The sequence below is a fragment of the Acipenser ruthenus genome, chromosome 4 (assembly GCF_902713425.1).
Source record: "Acipenser ruthenus chromosome 4, fAciRut3.2 maternal haplotype, whole genome shotgun sequence".
In the NCBI taxonomy this organism is placed as follows: Eukaryota; Metazoa; Chordata; class Actinopteri; order Acipenseriformes; family Acipenseridae; genus Acipenser; species Acipenser ruthenus.
The window spans coordinates 75407778-75423452 of NC_081192.1; the positions used below are offsets into that span (position 1 = coordinate 75407778).

Here is a 15675-nt window from a genome sequence, read left to right on the forward strand (position 1 = left end):
ATAATTGAAAACCGCCTGTGACGTCCAGTACATTGCTCCAATTGTGATGAAACTTATAGTGTATTTAAATCATTGTGACTTATTTTTGCTTTTGGATTTATATAAGACGGTTACGAATGAGAGGAAGCCACTCAGGTCTTAAAGAATCCCAATGATTCAGCATCAACAACATGGCTAGGTAACCCATGCCATACCCAAACCACTCTCTGTCCTAAGCCTGTATCCACTTAATTTCTTATTGTGGTCCTGGTTTCTGTTCTGCACTTAAAGTATTGGTTAGGCTTAACTTTGCCAACTCCTTTTAAGATTTCAATCAAGTCCCCCCTCAATTTTTCTTTGCTCAAGGCTAAACAGATTCCTTTAAGCCATGGGATTAGTCTGGTCTCTGATAGGTTAAAGAAAGAAAAAAAAAAAAAAAGACCATCTCTACTTGGATAGATTTTTTGACTAGCGATTTGCTATAATAAGATCTTATTGAAATTGTGTAGATGTGTAGCATACTGTAAATGTGTAGCCTAATACTATTTCACAGTACTGACACGCAATTATAAAATGTATCTGCTGCAAAAACATCTATGCAAAAACATTTGTTATAAAATGATTTTGTACACAGGGTTGATGCAAGGCTTTGTGACCTACTACTTCATGGTACAGATACCTATAGTCTGTTATTTATATTCTTTGTTCAATATAGGCATATTTATATATTTTTATCATAGCCTTGTATGTGTCATTCACAAGGTGGGAGGCATATTATATAAACAGAATGACCTCGAAACCGCACTGCCCCCAATCTTATTATGCCCTCACACTGACCCTTTATAAGGATTTCAGCACATCACTGAATTCAATAAAAGACAATACACAAAAGACATACCTTCTGTTTCTCTCTTTCTGGCCTTGGCTGCCCCCATTGAACAAGAGATACCCCGACTGATAACAGATAATGTTCAACCATTGCTACATTTCACCACAAAGTGCCCTCTTCAGCTGAATAAAATCTGTGTATGCTTGCCAGATGCTGTGCCATTGAATTAACCTGCACCTAAATAACTTGTGCTAGCTAGAAAACATATCTTGAGTTTTACATTATGTGCCTGTGTGTAAACCTGTATTACCCTATGAAATGTTCTTTATATGCTTGCCCAGCCCGGTACAGTTTTGCTGCTTTCTGCTCACATTGTAAAAAGCATGACAGACCAGAAGGACTGCATGATGTAAAGGGAATTTACAAAAAAAGCTCCCAAAAATGATTATCTGGTGCTTCTAAATGGTAGCAATACAATACCTCCAATATGTAAAATAGAGATGTTCAGATGTTGTTATAGATACATCAGGTACATTATATTAAAGAATTGCAGCCATCTGTTTATTTGTCCTATTTTAGGGGTGGGTTAGTGTAGTATTGTGCCACAGTCTTGGATGTTCTGAAGGCCATGTTAGGGAGAAAGCAATTGTGCCCTGTGATTTGACCAATCTGTCAGTGAACAGGGTTTTTTTGTATTTGTGTTATGCTAGCGGGGCCCAGTTGACGGTTTCAAAAGCTTCACTTGTACTATGCAAGTGCCACTCTAGGCTATATATTTTCTAACTCTTCTAAACATTTTGATTATTAGTTGTTGTTTTGCTCCATTTATCAAAGCTTTCTCAGAAATCAGGTCCTCCTAGCTGCAAGTACATTTCTACAGTGTTGCTTAAAACATTATGAGGGAATTCAAGTGTTTTATCCACTCTTGACACAGGTATTCTATTTTGTGTCCTCTGCCACCCCCCCACCCCCCCTACTCCCCGCAGGAGGACGGTGGTGTGTCCCATTATCGATGTGATCAGTGATGACACCTTCGAGTACATGGCAGGCTCAGACATGACATATGGAGGATTTAACTGGAAGCTGAATTTCCGCTGGTATCCCGTGCCTCAGAGAGAAATGGACAGAAGGAAAGGAGACCGGACCCTGCCTGTAAGGTAAAGAGACAATCACAAGGTCCCAGCTTCCCCACACTAAGAGAGAGCTGTGCAGATAGAACGGGGTGGAAGGACAGTGTTTCGTGGTTTGATGGTAGACAAAATTTAATATTCTGGGTACAGTCAAATTGTACTTATGACGACACTAGCAAAAACGGCTGTCTTCTTGACTTGTATTTTAGATTTTAAAGTTATGGAGAAGAATATTAATATATGATAAATATCAGGGTTGGTCTCTCATCAGTTCTAAATAAGCAGTGTCACTAACCCACTAGTAGTTGACCTCAAAATTTAGAATCTTGAAACTTAACCTTAGGACATCCAAATGTGAGACTATATCCTTATAGAAGTTGTAATGAGGTGTGGGGCACTGTGGTCGAGGGCCGGTATTTTGGGCCACGGATTTTGCGCAGTCTGTACCCTTTTTAAGGAAATGTAGTCCTGTTGGTCTGGCGCAACAGGACTTCAATTCCCAGGAGGCCATGGGACTGATGGGCAGCCATTTTAGATGGCATAATTATAAAATAGGTGATTGGGTAATTGATTCAACAGCTGCCTTTAATTAAACAATTGGGAGCCTTTTAAAAAGGGCAGGGTCAACCTGTTGGTAGAGGAGAGTTGGAGAATGAGCTGTGAGCTGTGAGCTGTGAGCTGTGAGCTGTGTGAAAAGGGAAACAAGAACCGAGTCTTTTGTGCAAGGTAGGACTTAAAAGTCCTGGTGTTTTGGAGCCGGTAAGCATCTTAGCTGCCCGGGCTGTTAGTTAGGGATACTTGCTTGTTTAGTTAGAAATTCATAAAGGAGTTAGGATTTTGTTTGTTTATCTTGGATAGTTTTTTTTAAGCACTGTAAATAATAAACACACAGGTGCCGACCTGTTTGAACCACATTCCTGGAAGTTTGACTTTCTTTTATGCTAGAGGACAGTATAAAAGGTCCGGAGGAAGTGACAAACATAACACACATTTTCAGAGTTGTCACAAAGTTTACAATGGTTTGCCATGGTCTTTACCGTGCTAATACTACTTTCATTGGCACCAGAAAGTTTGGTAGATTAAAACTGGGGGGATAAGGACAAAACCAGCAGCTGCTACACAATGCCAATTTGAGTTCCTGTCTCATGAGAGGTAGACCTGGTCAACAATGCTGGTGGAACTGTAGGGTGAGCCTCTATACACCCAGCACAGTGTTTGGGGTGGGGAGCCCCTGTCTTCCTTGTGCTCATTTGTAAACTCATGGCACTGGCTGGAAACTGCTGCTGGGACACATTTTCCCTACCCCAGATCATGTAATGTTATACAAGTCTTCACAGCTAGAAGTGAGACCCCAGCAGGTCTTTTCTGTCTAAACATCTTCCAATAACTAAATGCTAAATCTCCTAAACATCCAGCCCCTCGTAGTCACCGTATTACTGAAATGCTTGTCTGCTGAGGCAATCATCACCATTAGACTGCCGATATGGGATTTTGTTGTTTCAGGGAACGGAATAACCAAATCCTTAGTGCACACTCTGCCTTTCAAAAAAGGGTCAGGGAGGAAAGCAAATGAAAACCTCTGGGGTTATTTGATCTGTAGCACTCAACATCCATTTAGGTATGCAGGTGTCTTCTCTGTAATTCTCATTATGCTTATAACCTGTATTATTAAATAGGAGTAAAATAATGGATATGGGGTGGAGGTAACAGAAAATAGAAATATAGTAACTGTACATAAATGTGCCTGTGCTTTGCAGAATTGCTATACTTTTGGTATGCCTCTGTTATATATTGTTTTGCAGTGTCGCTTAGCAGCACAGGTTTATCAGATGCAAAGCAATTCTGCAATTGTGCTGGGAATCTGCCAGGTCTGTAGGCTTTGCTCCCTGAAGATCTTTATTTAAAACCAAGAGCCTGTTTGTTTTATCCCTTTCTGTGGAAAATCTATCTGCTGATAAAAATGAATCGCTGTGTGTCTATGGTACAGAGATAAGGGGCTGCTATTTCCAGATGGCTCATCCACCCTTAATGATGTACATAAATTATGTTTGAATGCAGATGTTTAACAGGGACAAAGAATAATACACCAAAACATTGCCGTTTTATGACCATATAACTTTTTTTTATTTTTTATAATTTTAGTAGTCGCCCATTATTTGTATTGTTTTCTCCCCAATTTAGTAATGTCCAATTATTTTTTTAGGCTCAGCCCACCGCTACCACCCCTACGCTGACTCGGGAGCGGCGAAGACGAGCACACGCTGTCCTTCGAAGCGTGCGCCGTCAGCCGACCGCCTTTTTACACACTGCAGACTCACCATGCAACCACCCAGAGCTACTGCGTCGGAGGACAACGCAGTCCTGGGCAGCTTACAGGCAAGCCCGCAGGTGCCCGGCCAGACCACAGAGGTTGCTGGTGCGCGGTGAACTGAGGACACCCTCGCCCCAGGCGGTGCTCGGCCAATTGAGCGCCGCCCCCTGGAAGCTCCCATCCTCAGTCAGCAAAGGAATAGCCTGGACTCGAACTCGCGACGTCCAGACTATAGGGCACTATAACTCCTTTACTGGATGCGCCACCCGGGAGCCCCCCATGACCATATAACTTTTAATAGATTTGCCATCGTACACGATGTGGAAACATGTCTGGTGCACATTCTTCAGTGCACAGCTCATCACTAAATGCTTCCCCAACCCACTTCAGAAAACCAGCCTTAGGAGAATAGTTCATCTAAAATGCCCCTTTTTATACAATACAATACAACTTAATTTGACACAGCGCTTTTCATGCGAACCATCCCAGGGCACTTTACAATAAAAACAAAAACATATAGAGAAAAGCCAATGGCCAAGCAATTCAGCTCAAAAATGTTTTTAAAATTGATTTGATTTAAAAGTTTAAACTATGCCCGCGTTCCTGATATGATTTGGGATAGAGTTCCAGAGGCAGGGAGCATAACTAAACGCCCTTGCCCCTCCTCAGCTCCGCCGACTTCTAGGAGTTACCAAAAGTGCAGCATTTGCTGATCTCAGGGTACAACTAGGGGCATAAGGTACCAACAGTTCCTGCAAATATGAAGGCCCTAAGCCTGCTATTGGGTCATGTGACCTTTGAGGCTACAGCTGTATGGAGACAGCTACTGTTTGTTTGGTACACAGCTGTATTCAGTTATTGTCTTAAATAAGTTAATTTACCAATATTGTCCATTAAAAATGTGTCTGTTCACTTATGTATGCTTTAACCTACAGTAGTTAGTATATAGTTGTATTCTATAATTCTCTCATTAAAGTTCCATTATATATGGTGTCCAGTAGAAATTACATTTTCACTGCCACATTGGTTTTAACCTCAGGACATACAGTAACAATGATACAGATATTTTTTCACATCTTCACATTCATGTTGACAAACCATTCGGTCTGATGTGACATACCCCTTAGATTATGCTACCAGGGATGTTTTTGTTCAAGAACTCCCATTCCTAGTTTGATATACATGTTGAGGTGATAATGGGCCAGTTTGTGCTCACTCACCTCGCATTTACACACACCATCATCCACCAGATCTACAGTCGTATAGTCATGGTCCCCGGTGGTGTGTAGGGAAGATATGCCCACATCAGCTTTTTGCACACCATCACCTAGAATGAAGAGTGGGGCCTGCTCACGGTCAAGATCTGGGAAGCATAACAGTAGCAGGAGGGCTCCTTCCTCTCGTTACTCCTCTTGTTCTAAATGGAGAGAGGGGATAGGTTGAACTGGATTGAGAGCTGAATGCTCAGGCTGGAGATCATTGCATTGTTGCAGTCTGTTCTGCCTTCAGATACATATACACATCTGTATTCTATGATTTTTTTTGTAATTTTTTTTAATTTTATTTGTTTTTTAAAGTTGTATCCACCTTGTTAAGGTGAAACTGCCAGCTTGTTTTCAAGAGGGCCATCAGGAGACAGAAGTAGACAAATAGACAATTCACGTAATTTATTCTCTCACACATTCTCTCACACATTTCTCATTGATTAGTGATTTACCAGGGATCCTAGGAATCAGTTTGTTGCGGAAAAACATGGATTTTGTATGCTGTCCAAGAATTGTGTGTTTTACACTTGGGGCGGGACAAAAAACATGCAAGGCTTTTTTTGGTTGTTTGATAAACAAATCAATACACTTATATCTAATCATCAACACAGGCAATTTTGCTTGAAATTTACGTGAACATACTTGTTCAATAAAACTGCTTCTGGCGTACAGAGGTCAAGGTTGAACGAGGCTCGCTGTCAGTGTCACATTCATGTTGAAACGTAGCTGCAGTTTACTTCAGTATCCAGTGTGTTATAGATGCCAAAAACGATAGAAATCACCACTGAAGATCGGGTCAATGAGTTTGGCAATAGCCATCCAGGTGACAAAGACTAACTCAGAGCTAAATTAATATGAATACTATTTTGGGGTTTGTATTATTACTACACATGTTTAAAGTAAAAGTTTAAAGTAAAATGGTAAGTTTGTTTATATTATTAATTGATGGCACTGGTGAGCTTTTAACTTCCTTAGAATTTAGAAGTGTACAAATAAATATTTATTTATCAGAGAATTTCTGTTTTTTTTATTGCGGAAAACTATGATCCCTGGTGATTACATATACTTTGCGCAAGAAAATAATTATGAATCAAATATTTAAATGTAAACAGTGAAGGAGTATTTCGAATGTCAAATGGGAACCCATTCCAGAATTAAGAAGCTTTGTACATAACAGATGTCTGGCCTATATGTTCTCATAATAGGAATTTTCTGTTTACATTCAGTGTGCCGTAATATATGTGTGTGTGTGTGTGTGTGTGTGTGTGTGCGTGTATATATTGTATTGAGGCAGCCTGGACCCTGTTGTCCAAATAATCAGAGAAATGGGTCTTGTCTGATGGAACAAAACCAAAACCAATGAGATTTCTAGCAAGAGCATGTGATCTACTCGGTCAAATGCTTTACTAAGGTCTCTATCTGCAACTCATTGCCCCTTACTCATATTTGCATTAGAATCATAAGTCAATTTCAACAACAATTATGTTTATCAGTCAGTAGATAAGTAAATTATTAATTAATAACCTGAGTGTGAACTATTTTTTCCAAGATTTATGAAAGTGCTGGGAGTATGTGTACAAAGTATAAAGCCATTATCTCGATGCGATAGGTCTTTATCATCATAAAAGTAAAGGGTGCCGTTATATTTTTCCTAAGACTGAAAAAATTAAGTTGCCAGCCTAAAATGTTTTTTTGAGATATTAGCAGTAGAAGGTTCGGAGGCAATTGATATGAACTCAAACAAGCTACATATTAAACAAAGATAGTGCCAAGTAAGTAAAGGCATTGTCCTTTTATGTTTTTGTAATAATCAGATTACTGAGGCTTCTATTAAATTCCACATAATGCTAGGGTGTCCTTGTTTTCGCTGAATCATCCCGGTTTTGAGGAAGGGTGTCTCGGGAATTCAATATGCCTTCCAAGGACACTAAATGCCAGGACCATAAATTAAGCACAAGTCAAGATACAATATTACTGCAACAGATGCACACTTTTAATTGGTTGTCAATACTATAGTATAAATACTCCCAATGTTTCCTATTGGATGAATATAGGATTTCCAAGGAGAGTTAAAACTTTTAACCCCACTTCCGTACACTTCATGATAAATATCACTTATCTAGTTCATTTGCTCGAGTCTATTAGGTTAATTTCTGCAACTTAAGATACACAGGTGTTTGTTTTTTTTTTGGGGGGGGGGGGGGGGGGGGTTGAAACTGGTCACTTGGTTGCATATTCTATTATTTATTTATCTATCTATTTATTTATTTATTAAATTTAGTAGTCGCCAATTGTTTTTTTATAATTTCCTCCCAATTAAGAATAGCCAATTATTTTTAGGCACAGCCTGGGGTTATTGGGGTGTTTTGACTGTGAGGGAAGTCCATGCTGATCTATCCCATTTGATTGCAGGACCCCTACAATGGCAGGAGGCCTTTTCTCCATAGACAGGGACTACTTCCAGGAAATCGGGACCTACGATGCAGGCATGGACATCTGGGGAGGAGAGAACCTGGAAATCTCGTTCAGAGTGAGTAGGAGTTGAAGGATAGATTCCCCAACCCCCTCCCCAATTAACTTTTTTAGATCATCATTTGACAGCATTGTTTCTGAAACTAACATCACACACAGTCATAAACGCCATGTTTGTCATTGATGCCTGATTTCCTGTCTGAATAAATACTGTATGTTGTCACCATCTTTTATCTTGGATTTATATTCATAATGTGATGCGGTGTGTTTTGTAAAAGGCTTGAACAAAGATTTTAATAGAAACATTTTAAAAGTGCCTACATTACAGTGGCACAGGAGGAACACAAGTTATATTTGCTTGGCAGTCAAATGGTTATAGGAGTGATATAGTCAAGGGATTTTAGGACCTAAAGTGTGGAATAAAAGTAGGTGGTTTTAAATTGTATTTACAGTATGTTATTTACTAACAGTATGTTTTATTATTTTTATTTTATTTCAATTTAAATTTTGTACGTATTCCATCCTCTTCAGACATGCATTCTGTAGTGTACCGTATACTTAGTGCTCTTTATTTTAGGTTTTTATTTTTATTTTTGCCCCTTTTCTTGAACCAACTCCATCCAATTAAACTCTTGGAAAAGTTCTGATTGTGAAACAAGTTCACTTGAGTTCTTTCTCCCATAACACAAGACAGCTCCTTATTTAAACGGAAAGCAAACAGCGAGTGAAGTTTAAATTTATTTAATTCAATCGTAATTAAGAGGAAACTATTATTTGCAAAATAGGTTATCAAATTGTTGAGTCATTACAATTTTAAATCTGGGAAAAGCAATTTAACTGAACTTGCTATTTGTGTTCGGTTTGAATTAAAAATAAGGAACTGTTTTTATTTTTATTATTATTTTTTTTTTTACATTATCAATGAGACAGAATCATCGTCTCATTCACGTTACAGGAGAAAAAACAAAAGTGATCTTGTTTCACAATCAACGCTTTTCCAAGGGTTTTCAACTAAACTTATTGTTTGCAGACTTGGCACTTGAATGTACTGTTCACATTCTCTTATGTAAGTAGCTTGTATCTCCACTAAATTCCATAAAGCTGTTGGCTGCTCTTCATGGACATATACTCATAAGTTTAGTCTGAAAAGCTGAATTGTTTTGATTAATCTATGGATCATTATTGGTTACTTATATGTTCAAGTTTGTTTTTTGATCTCCAAGTTACAGGGACATTCTTAAAGGTAAACTGGCTTGGATTTGTACTTGTATAAATGTAAGTGTACTTTTTAATTGTATCTAGAGAGCCACTTGTCCCATTCTGATGAGATGTGGTGCAGGCATTCTTTAGCTTGAGTTATTGTTGTTATCAGAATCTGGGGAAATACAGAGGTGTCTGCACAGTTCTATGTCACATCTGCAAAGTCTGAGATGAAACTTTGTCTTCAGCACAAAATATTGAGAGTGTAAGATCCTGGGTATATAAGGAGGTGTCTGTTAGTCTGTATCTGGGCTAATTTGGAGGCTGGATTTAAAAGTGCCCCTGTCCTTGATAGAAGATTGGCACATTATCCCCACTCTCAGCCCCCAGTGGGGATGCTCTCTTAGCATGTGGCAGATGTCTTGAAGCACAGTCAGTCAGCCCCATATACAGTATTATCACAAAGAGGATTGCTCCCAGAGCCAAGAATAGTACCCATACACTATTGTTTTGGGCTGAAAGGCAATCTGTGCATGTTAACCTAATGTGCAGAGAGAGATTATGAAGGCTTTATTGACTTGGTATTTTACTGTTGATCTTTGGGCATGTTTTATTCAAGACAAAGTACCCTCTCTGTTAGCATTGGATTAATGTCTGTCTGAGACATTTGTGTTTTTCAATATATGATCGAAACAGAATTTCTTATACAAAGCTCAGTGGGACATTTTTTTTAAAATTAAGACTAGAACCTAAGCTCAAATAAGCTCAGCTAAGCCATTTCTAGTAAAGGTGCAGTAACATTTGATCCTGTAAACAAATTGTTACAGTATATTCAATTCTGTGTAAATATATTCGAGGGTTTGTTTACTGCAACTCATTGTACCCAGAAAATTTCAATGTGTACTATACCAGCCATCTAACTTTACATCTATTCTTTTATAAATCTGCCCCATACCACATATCATTGTGTGTGCGCCTTTATCATTAAGCTGTTGTCTTTCTGTGTGTGTCTAGATCTGGCAGTGTGGCGGCACCCTGGAGATCGTGACGTGTTCCCACGTAGGCCACGTGTTCCGGAAAGCCACACCTTACACATTCCCCGGTGGGACCGGCCAGATCATCAACAAGAACAACCGACGCCTGGCAGAGGTGTGGATGGACGAATTCAAGAACTTCTTCTACATTATCTCCCCAGGTGAGATGGCAGCACCACCGGGACACAGTGCACTGCAGTGGCCCTCTCTACAAAACTGTGAAGGGCGACAGGGCAGTACTATTACAAGACTAGAATACTGTACCTTTTATAAGTCTCTTCCCCATGAGATCCTAATAGGAGAAGCTACACTTGTAATTTTGCCTCATATGGTGTCTCGCCCTCAGAATGACATTGAACATTCTGTATAAGCAGCTTAAATAAAAGATGTTACTTAGCTCCTCATCCAAGTTCCAGAGAAAAAAAAATTAATATCATACACTTTTTTAATTATCAGTAGTTGACTTTTAGCATCCATTCACAAGGATCCAGATAATTATTTAAAATTATAGTTTTAATTCTCCTTCTAGACAGCAAAAAGGTTGAATGAATTAATCACTGGGGTGCTGTGCCTGTACTTACTGTGCCTGTACTACCTTCACTGGACCATTTCAAATGGAAAAGAGCATTTTTTTCACTTTTTTTATTTTAATTTTAATGATTACAATTTATATAGTGCCTTTTTTAAAAGATTAAATTACTTAAAATATGTTTAATTTTTCATGGCTACCTCTAACAGACTTATAAGCAAATCCGTAACTATTAAGAATGTTGAGCACTTGGAGCCAAAACTCTGGCATAAACTATTCCAACTGCATTAGTCAATGCTTTCCTGTTATAAAACACATAATATTGCCCAAATCAGCTCCTTCAGCCATCAATTTTGTCACAGAGGATTAGTGTCAATAAAACTTCTTTTTTGGCCCATGGATGCTTTGAAAATTACATTTTTTGAAAGCTGCATATCTGTGTCTGTTGATAGTTGCTGATAAGCCCTACCGGGGGAGGACAAATCAGTAGTCCGGGTGCCCAGGACTACCAGAAATTGGGTCCGGACTACTGAACTGTAATGTTCCAAAGCCCCGCGGGACTACCGACGGCTTCTGAAGATTTTTTTTTCCTTAAGCAGTTACTTCAAAGATCTATATGGAAGATCTTTGGTTACTTTGTGCAGATAGACTGATAAACCAGCTCAGTTTACTTCCCGTTTAGTACACGCCTACTCAGTTGAAGCGGTAGCTATAGTAACCAGCGAATCCAGTGGTGATTGCTTCATGCCTTAACATTTATGACATTCCATTTTTTTTTTTTTTTATCGCACATTAGTTGCTTGCAAGATCAGTGACTTGACAGATAAACCAATCAGAGCGGGATATTTGCTTTATACTTTCTAGAATGGTGCCAGCAATATATAGTGATTGCAAGTATACAACTGTAAGTCACCCTGGATAAGGGCGTCTGCTAAAAAAATAAATAATAACCTTCTGAACCTTACCACCTTACATTTGTATCTGTCTACATTTTTTTAATGGTGCGTAGTGTTAAATGGAAATGTTTATCTAAAAAATGTGGGCTACCAACATTTGTGGCGGGCTAGTGGTTTGTCCACCCCTGCCTGCAGAGATAGTGAATATATGATGCTTTTCTACAGCTCTTTTCTGTAACATTGTATTGAAAACTTGGATAGGCAACTGGCTTTAACATTTGTTCCATTGGAAAAACAGCAGTCACAAATTAATGACACAAATGCTTTTTTTGGTCAGCTTGTGCTAATCGATGGTTCTTATTTCCTACAAAAAAAGGTTGATTTTTTTAAAAATTGCTAAAATCCTTTTACTTGAGTCTGTTAAACTCATCACAATTCTTATTTTTAGCTTTTTTTGTTCTGTCACACAAGAGAGCAATTTATGAAACCAGAAAGATTTGTGTTAAATCTACAACTTAAAATAAGCTAATAATAGAACAACATAAATATTATAATGAAAGGACAAAAAATTGAATATTAGTCGTAGTTTTATTCAGGAACGTCATATAAAGCATCTACACAACCGAAACATTGCAAATAAACAGACATTTGAACAGAAATGTGTTTATATACGGACTATTACATAACGCACATCCTCAAAAAACGGTAAATTAAATAAACAAGGTTTTCTTTGGGTCAGCAGTTGGTGAAATGTGATAACAACCCTAAATATTTATTTTTAAGTTCTAAAGAAAAACCCACCACCTGGAGGTTCTTCGAGGAATTTTGAGTGCTCGTGAGCGCAGTACATAAACTCCCTAGTAAAGATTACATTTTAGACACTCCATATATGACAGAGAGTTTAGACATTTTTTTAACTTATTCTAGACATATTCTCCATGTATGCATTTTCTTCCTGCTTCCATAGCTGAGTTTTTAAGGTCTCAAATGTTGGGTTTGCAATGGGATCTATAAACTATGCTGCGGCTTCCTTTCCGTAATTATGTAACCTTTCCACAGACCACAGATTGAGAACCACTGATCTACAGTATTCAGCCAGTCATGGTGCACAGCCCCCAAACAAATTGTTTTGTTCCAGAATGTTCTATATGCAATTTGCTTCTCGTCTGTGCCTCTTTTCACTTCTCGGAAAACATTCTTGAGATTCTTGTTTCACTGTCAAATCTGATGTCAAAGGTTTCTCAAAAAAACACTAAGAGAATGAGAAACTGATGAGACTTATTTTAGAAACTTGAACAGTAAAAGACAAATAAATTCAGGTGACGCCTGCCTGAGAGAAGAAACTGACTGAGGGAGAAAATCTCAGTTATCAGGAGTTAAGAGAATAATCAAGATCGTGCTAATTTTTCTACAATAAAGAAAATGTAATTTTTATCCAACCCTACAGTACTGTATAGAAAAAGCAGTCAGCATCTTTATGCCTGAAACTTTACATCTGAGAGATGCTCAAGCCACATACTGGAATTTACCTTCTGGGCCATTTGTAGTCTATTAATCACTGGGGGGAAAAGTAGTGCAAACTGAAATGAGTTTAATAATATATTGTGGGCATGAGGGAGTTCTCTTTACCTGAGCAATCAAAGACAGAAGGCACATGACTAGAATGGTAGCAAGTACCTGTTACTCACCAGGGAGCCCCAACCCTTCAGCTGCATGAATGGTCAAGGTCGGTTGGTTTGTGTGAGGAGGGAGTGAGGCAGGACTTTCTTTGGCAGGCAGCACACTTCCACGGCACTCTCCATGCAGTCCCCAACACAACGATCACTTTGTATTCTCACACGTCTCTGTCTCTGATCTGCTGGCCATTGTGAGATGAAGGCTGCTGAATTGGTTGTCAGTGGAGGTGATGCTTTTTACACTTCCACACTGGAATTGAAACACTGCAGGTGCTTAGAAGCTGAGGGAAAGTATGATCAATTTAAGCATTTCATAACAAAATATGTAAAATAGTTTACTAGGTGCTGAAGCTGTAACTGCAAGAACACTATATGTATGTGTGTGTGTGTGTGTGTGTATATATATATATACAGTACTGTTTAAAAGTTTTAGGCAGGTGTGAAAAAAATGCTGTAAAATAAGAATGCTTTCAAAAATAGACATGTTAATAGTTTTATATTTATCAATTAACAAAATGCAAAGTGAGTGAACAGAAGAAAAATCTACATCAAATCAATATTTGGTGTGACCACCCTTTGCCTTCAAAACAGCATCAATTCTTCTAGGTACACTTGCACACAGTTTTTGAAGGAACTCGGCAGGTAGGTTGGCCCAAACATCTTGGAGAACTAACCACAGTTCTTCTGTGGATTTAGGCAGCCTCAGTTGCTTCTCTCTCTTCATGTAATCCCAGACAGACTCGATGATGCTGAGATCAGGGCTCTGTGGGGGCCATACCATCACTTCCAGGACTCCTTGTTCTTCTTTACGCTGAAGATAGTTCTTAATGACTTTCGCTGTATGTTTGGGGTCGTTGTCTTGCTGCAGAATAAATTTGGGGCCAATCAGATGCCTCCCTGATGGTATTGCATGATGGATAAGTATCTGCCTGTACTTCTCAGCATTGAGGAGACCATTAATTCTGACCAAATCCCCAACTCCATTTGCAGAAATGCAGCCCCAAACTTGCAAGAAACCTCCACCATGCTTCACTGTTGCCTGCAGACACTCATTCGTGTACCGCTCTCCAGCCCTTTGGCGAACAAACTGCCTTCTGCTACAGCCAAATATTTCAAATTTTGACTCATCAGTCCAGAGCACCTGCTGCCATTTTTCTGCACCCCAGTTCCTGTGTTTTCGTGAATAGTTGCGTCGCTTGGCCTTGTTTCCACGTCGGAGGTATGGCTTTTTGGCCGCAAGTCTTCCATGAAGGCCACTTCTGACCAGACTTCTCCGGACAGTAGATGGGTGTACCAGGGTCCCGCTGTTTTCTGCCAATTCTGAGCTGATGGCACTGCTGGACATCTTCCAATTGCGAAGGGAAGTAAGCATGATGTGTCTTTCATCTGCTGCAGTAAGTTTCCTTGGCCAACCACTGCGTCTACGGTCCTCAACGTTGCCCGTTTCTTTGTGCTTCTTCAAAAGAGCTTGGACAGCACATCTGGAAACCTCTGTCTGCCTTGAAATTTCTGCCTGGGAGAGACCTTGCTGATGCAGCATAACTACCTTGTGTCTTGTTGCTGTGCTCAGTCTTGCCATGGTGTATGACTTTTGACAGTAAACTGTCTTCAGCAACCTCACCGTGTTAGCTGAGTTTGGCTGTTCCTCACCCAGTTTTATTCCTCCTACACAGCTGTTTCTGTTTCAGTTAATGATTGTGTTTCAACCTACATATTGAATTGATGATCATTAGCACATGTTTGGTATAATTGTTTAATCATACACCTGACTATAGGCCTACAAAATCCCTAACTGTGCAAGTGTACCTAGAAGAATTGATGCTGTTTTGAAGGCAAAGGGTGGTCACACCAAATATGGATTTGATGTAGATTTTTCTTCTGTTCACTCACTTTGCATTTAGTTAATTGATAAATATAATCTATTAACATGTCTATTTTTGAAAGCGTTCTTATTTTTTCACACCTGCCTAAAACTTTTGCACAGTGCTGTATGTGTATTGTAATGGATGTAGTAGGACAGGGGGGTCTGCAATATAAAAGTGTTTTGTTTTATGGCAGGGACAGAGTTAAAGCCTCCCTGCCAAGGTAATTTCTTTTGTTTAATTTAATTGTTTTATTGTTTTGTTTAATTATTAATTATCACCTGCACCTGGCAATTATTGAAAATTAGAGCCAGGTGCAGGGTATAAAAGGGAAGCAGCCAGTCTGCTCTGGGCTGCTGCTGTTGAGTGAAGAGTCTGACAGAATGTCGTAAAGGTCTGTTTAAAACCTATGTTTGGTTTTACAAAAATGTGTATTAAAGTGTGTTGTTTTGGTGTTATATGTCAGGTAAACAGCTTAGCTGTCCTGCACGT

The 15675-nt window shown here is 39.1% G+C and overlaps 1 protein-coding gene across 2 annotated transcripts in view; it reads left to right on the forward strand.

Annotated features, from left to right (window-relative positions):
- Positions 1 to 15675, forward strand: part of LOC117399297 (polypeptide N-acetylgalactosaminyltransferase 1-like) — a 193282-nt gene that overhangs the window by 158965 nt on the left and 18642 nt on the right. For both annotated transcript variants that reach the window (XM_033998390.3, XM_059022787.1), the window contains 3 exons: positions 1795 to 1965; positions 7927 to 8044; positions 10201 to 10381. In XM_033998390.3, the coding sequence (XP_033854281.1) occupies positions 1795 to 1965; positions 7927 to 8044; positions 10201 to 10381 (470 nt within the window). The remainder of the gene's footprint in view (positions 1 to 1794; positions 1966 to 7926; positions 8045 to 10200; positions 10382 to 15675) is intronic.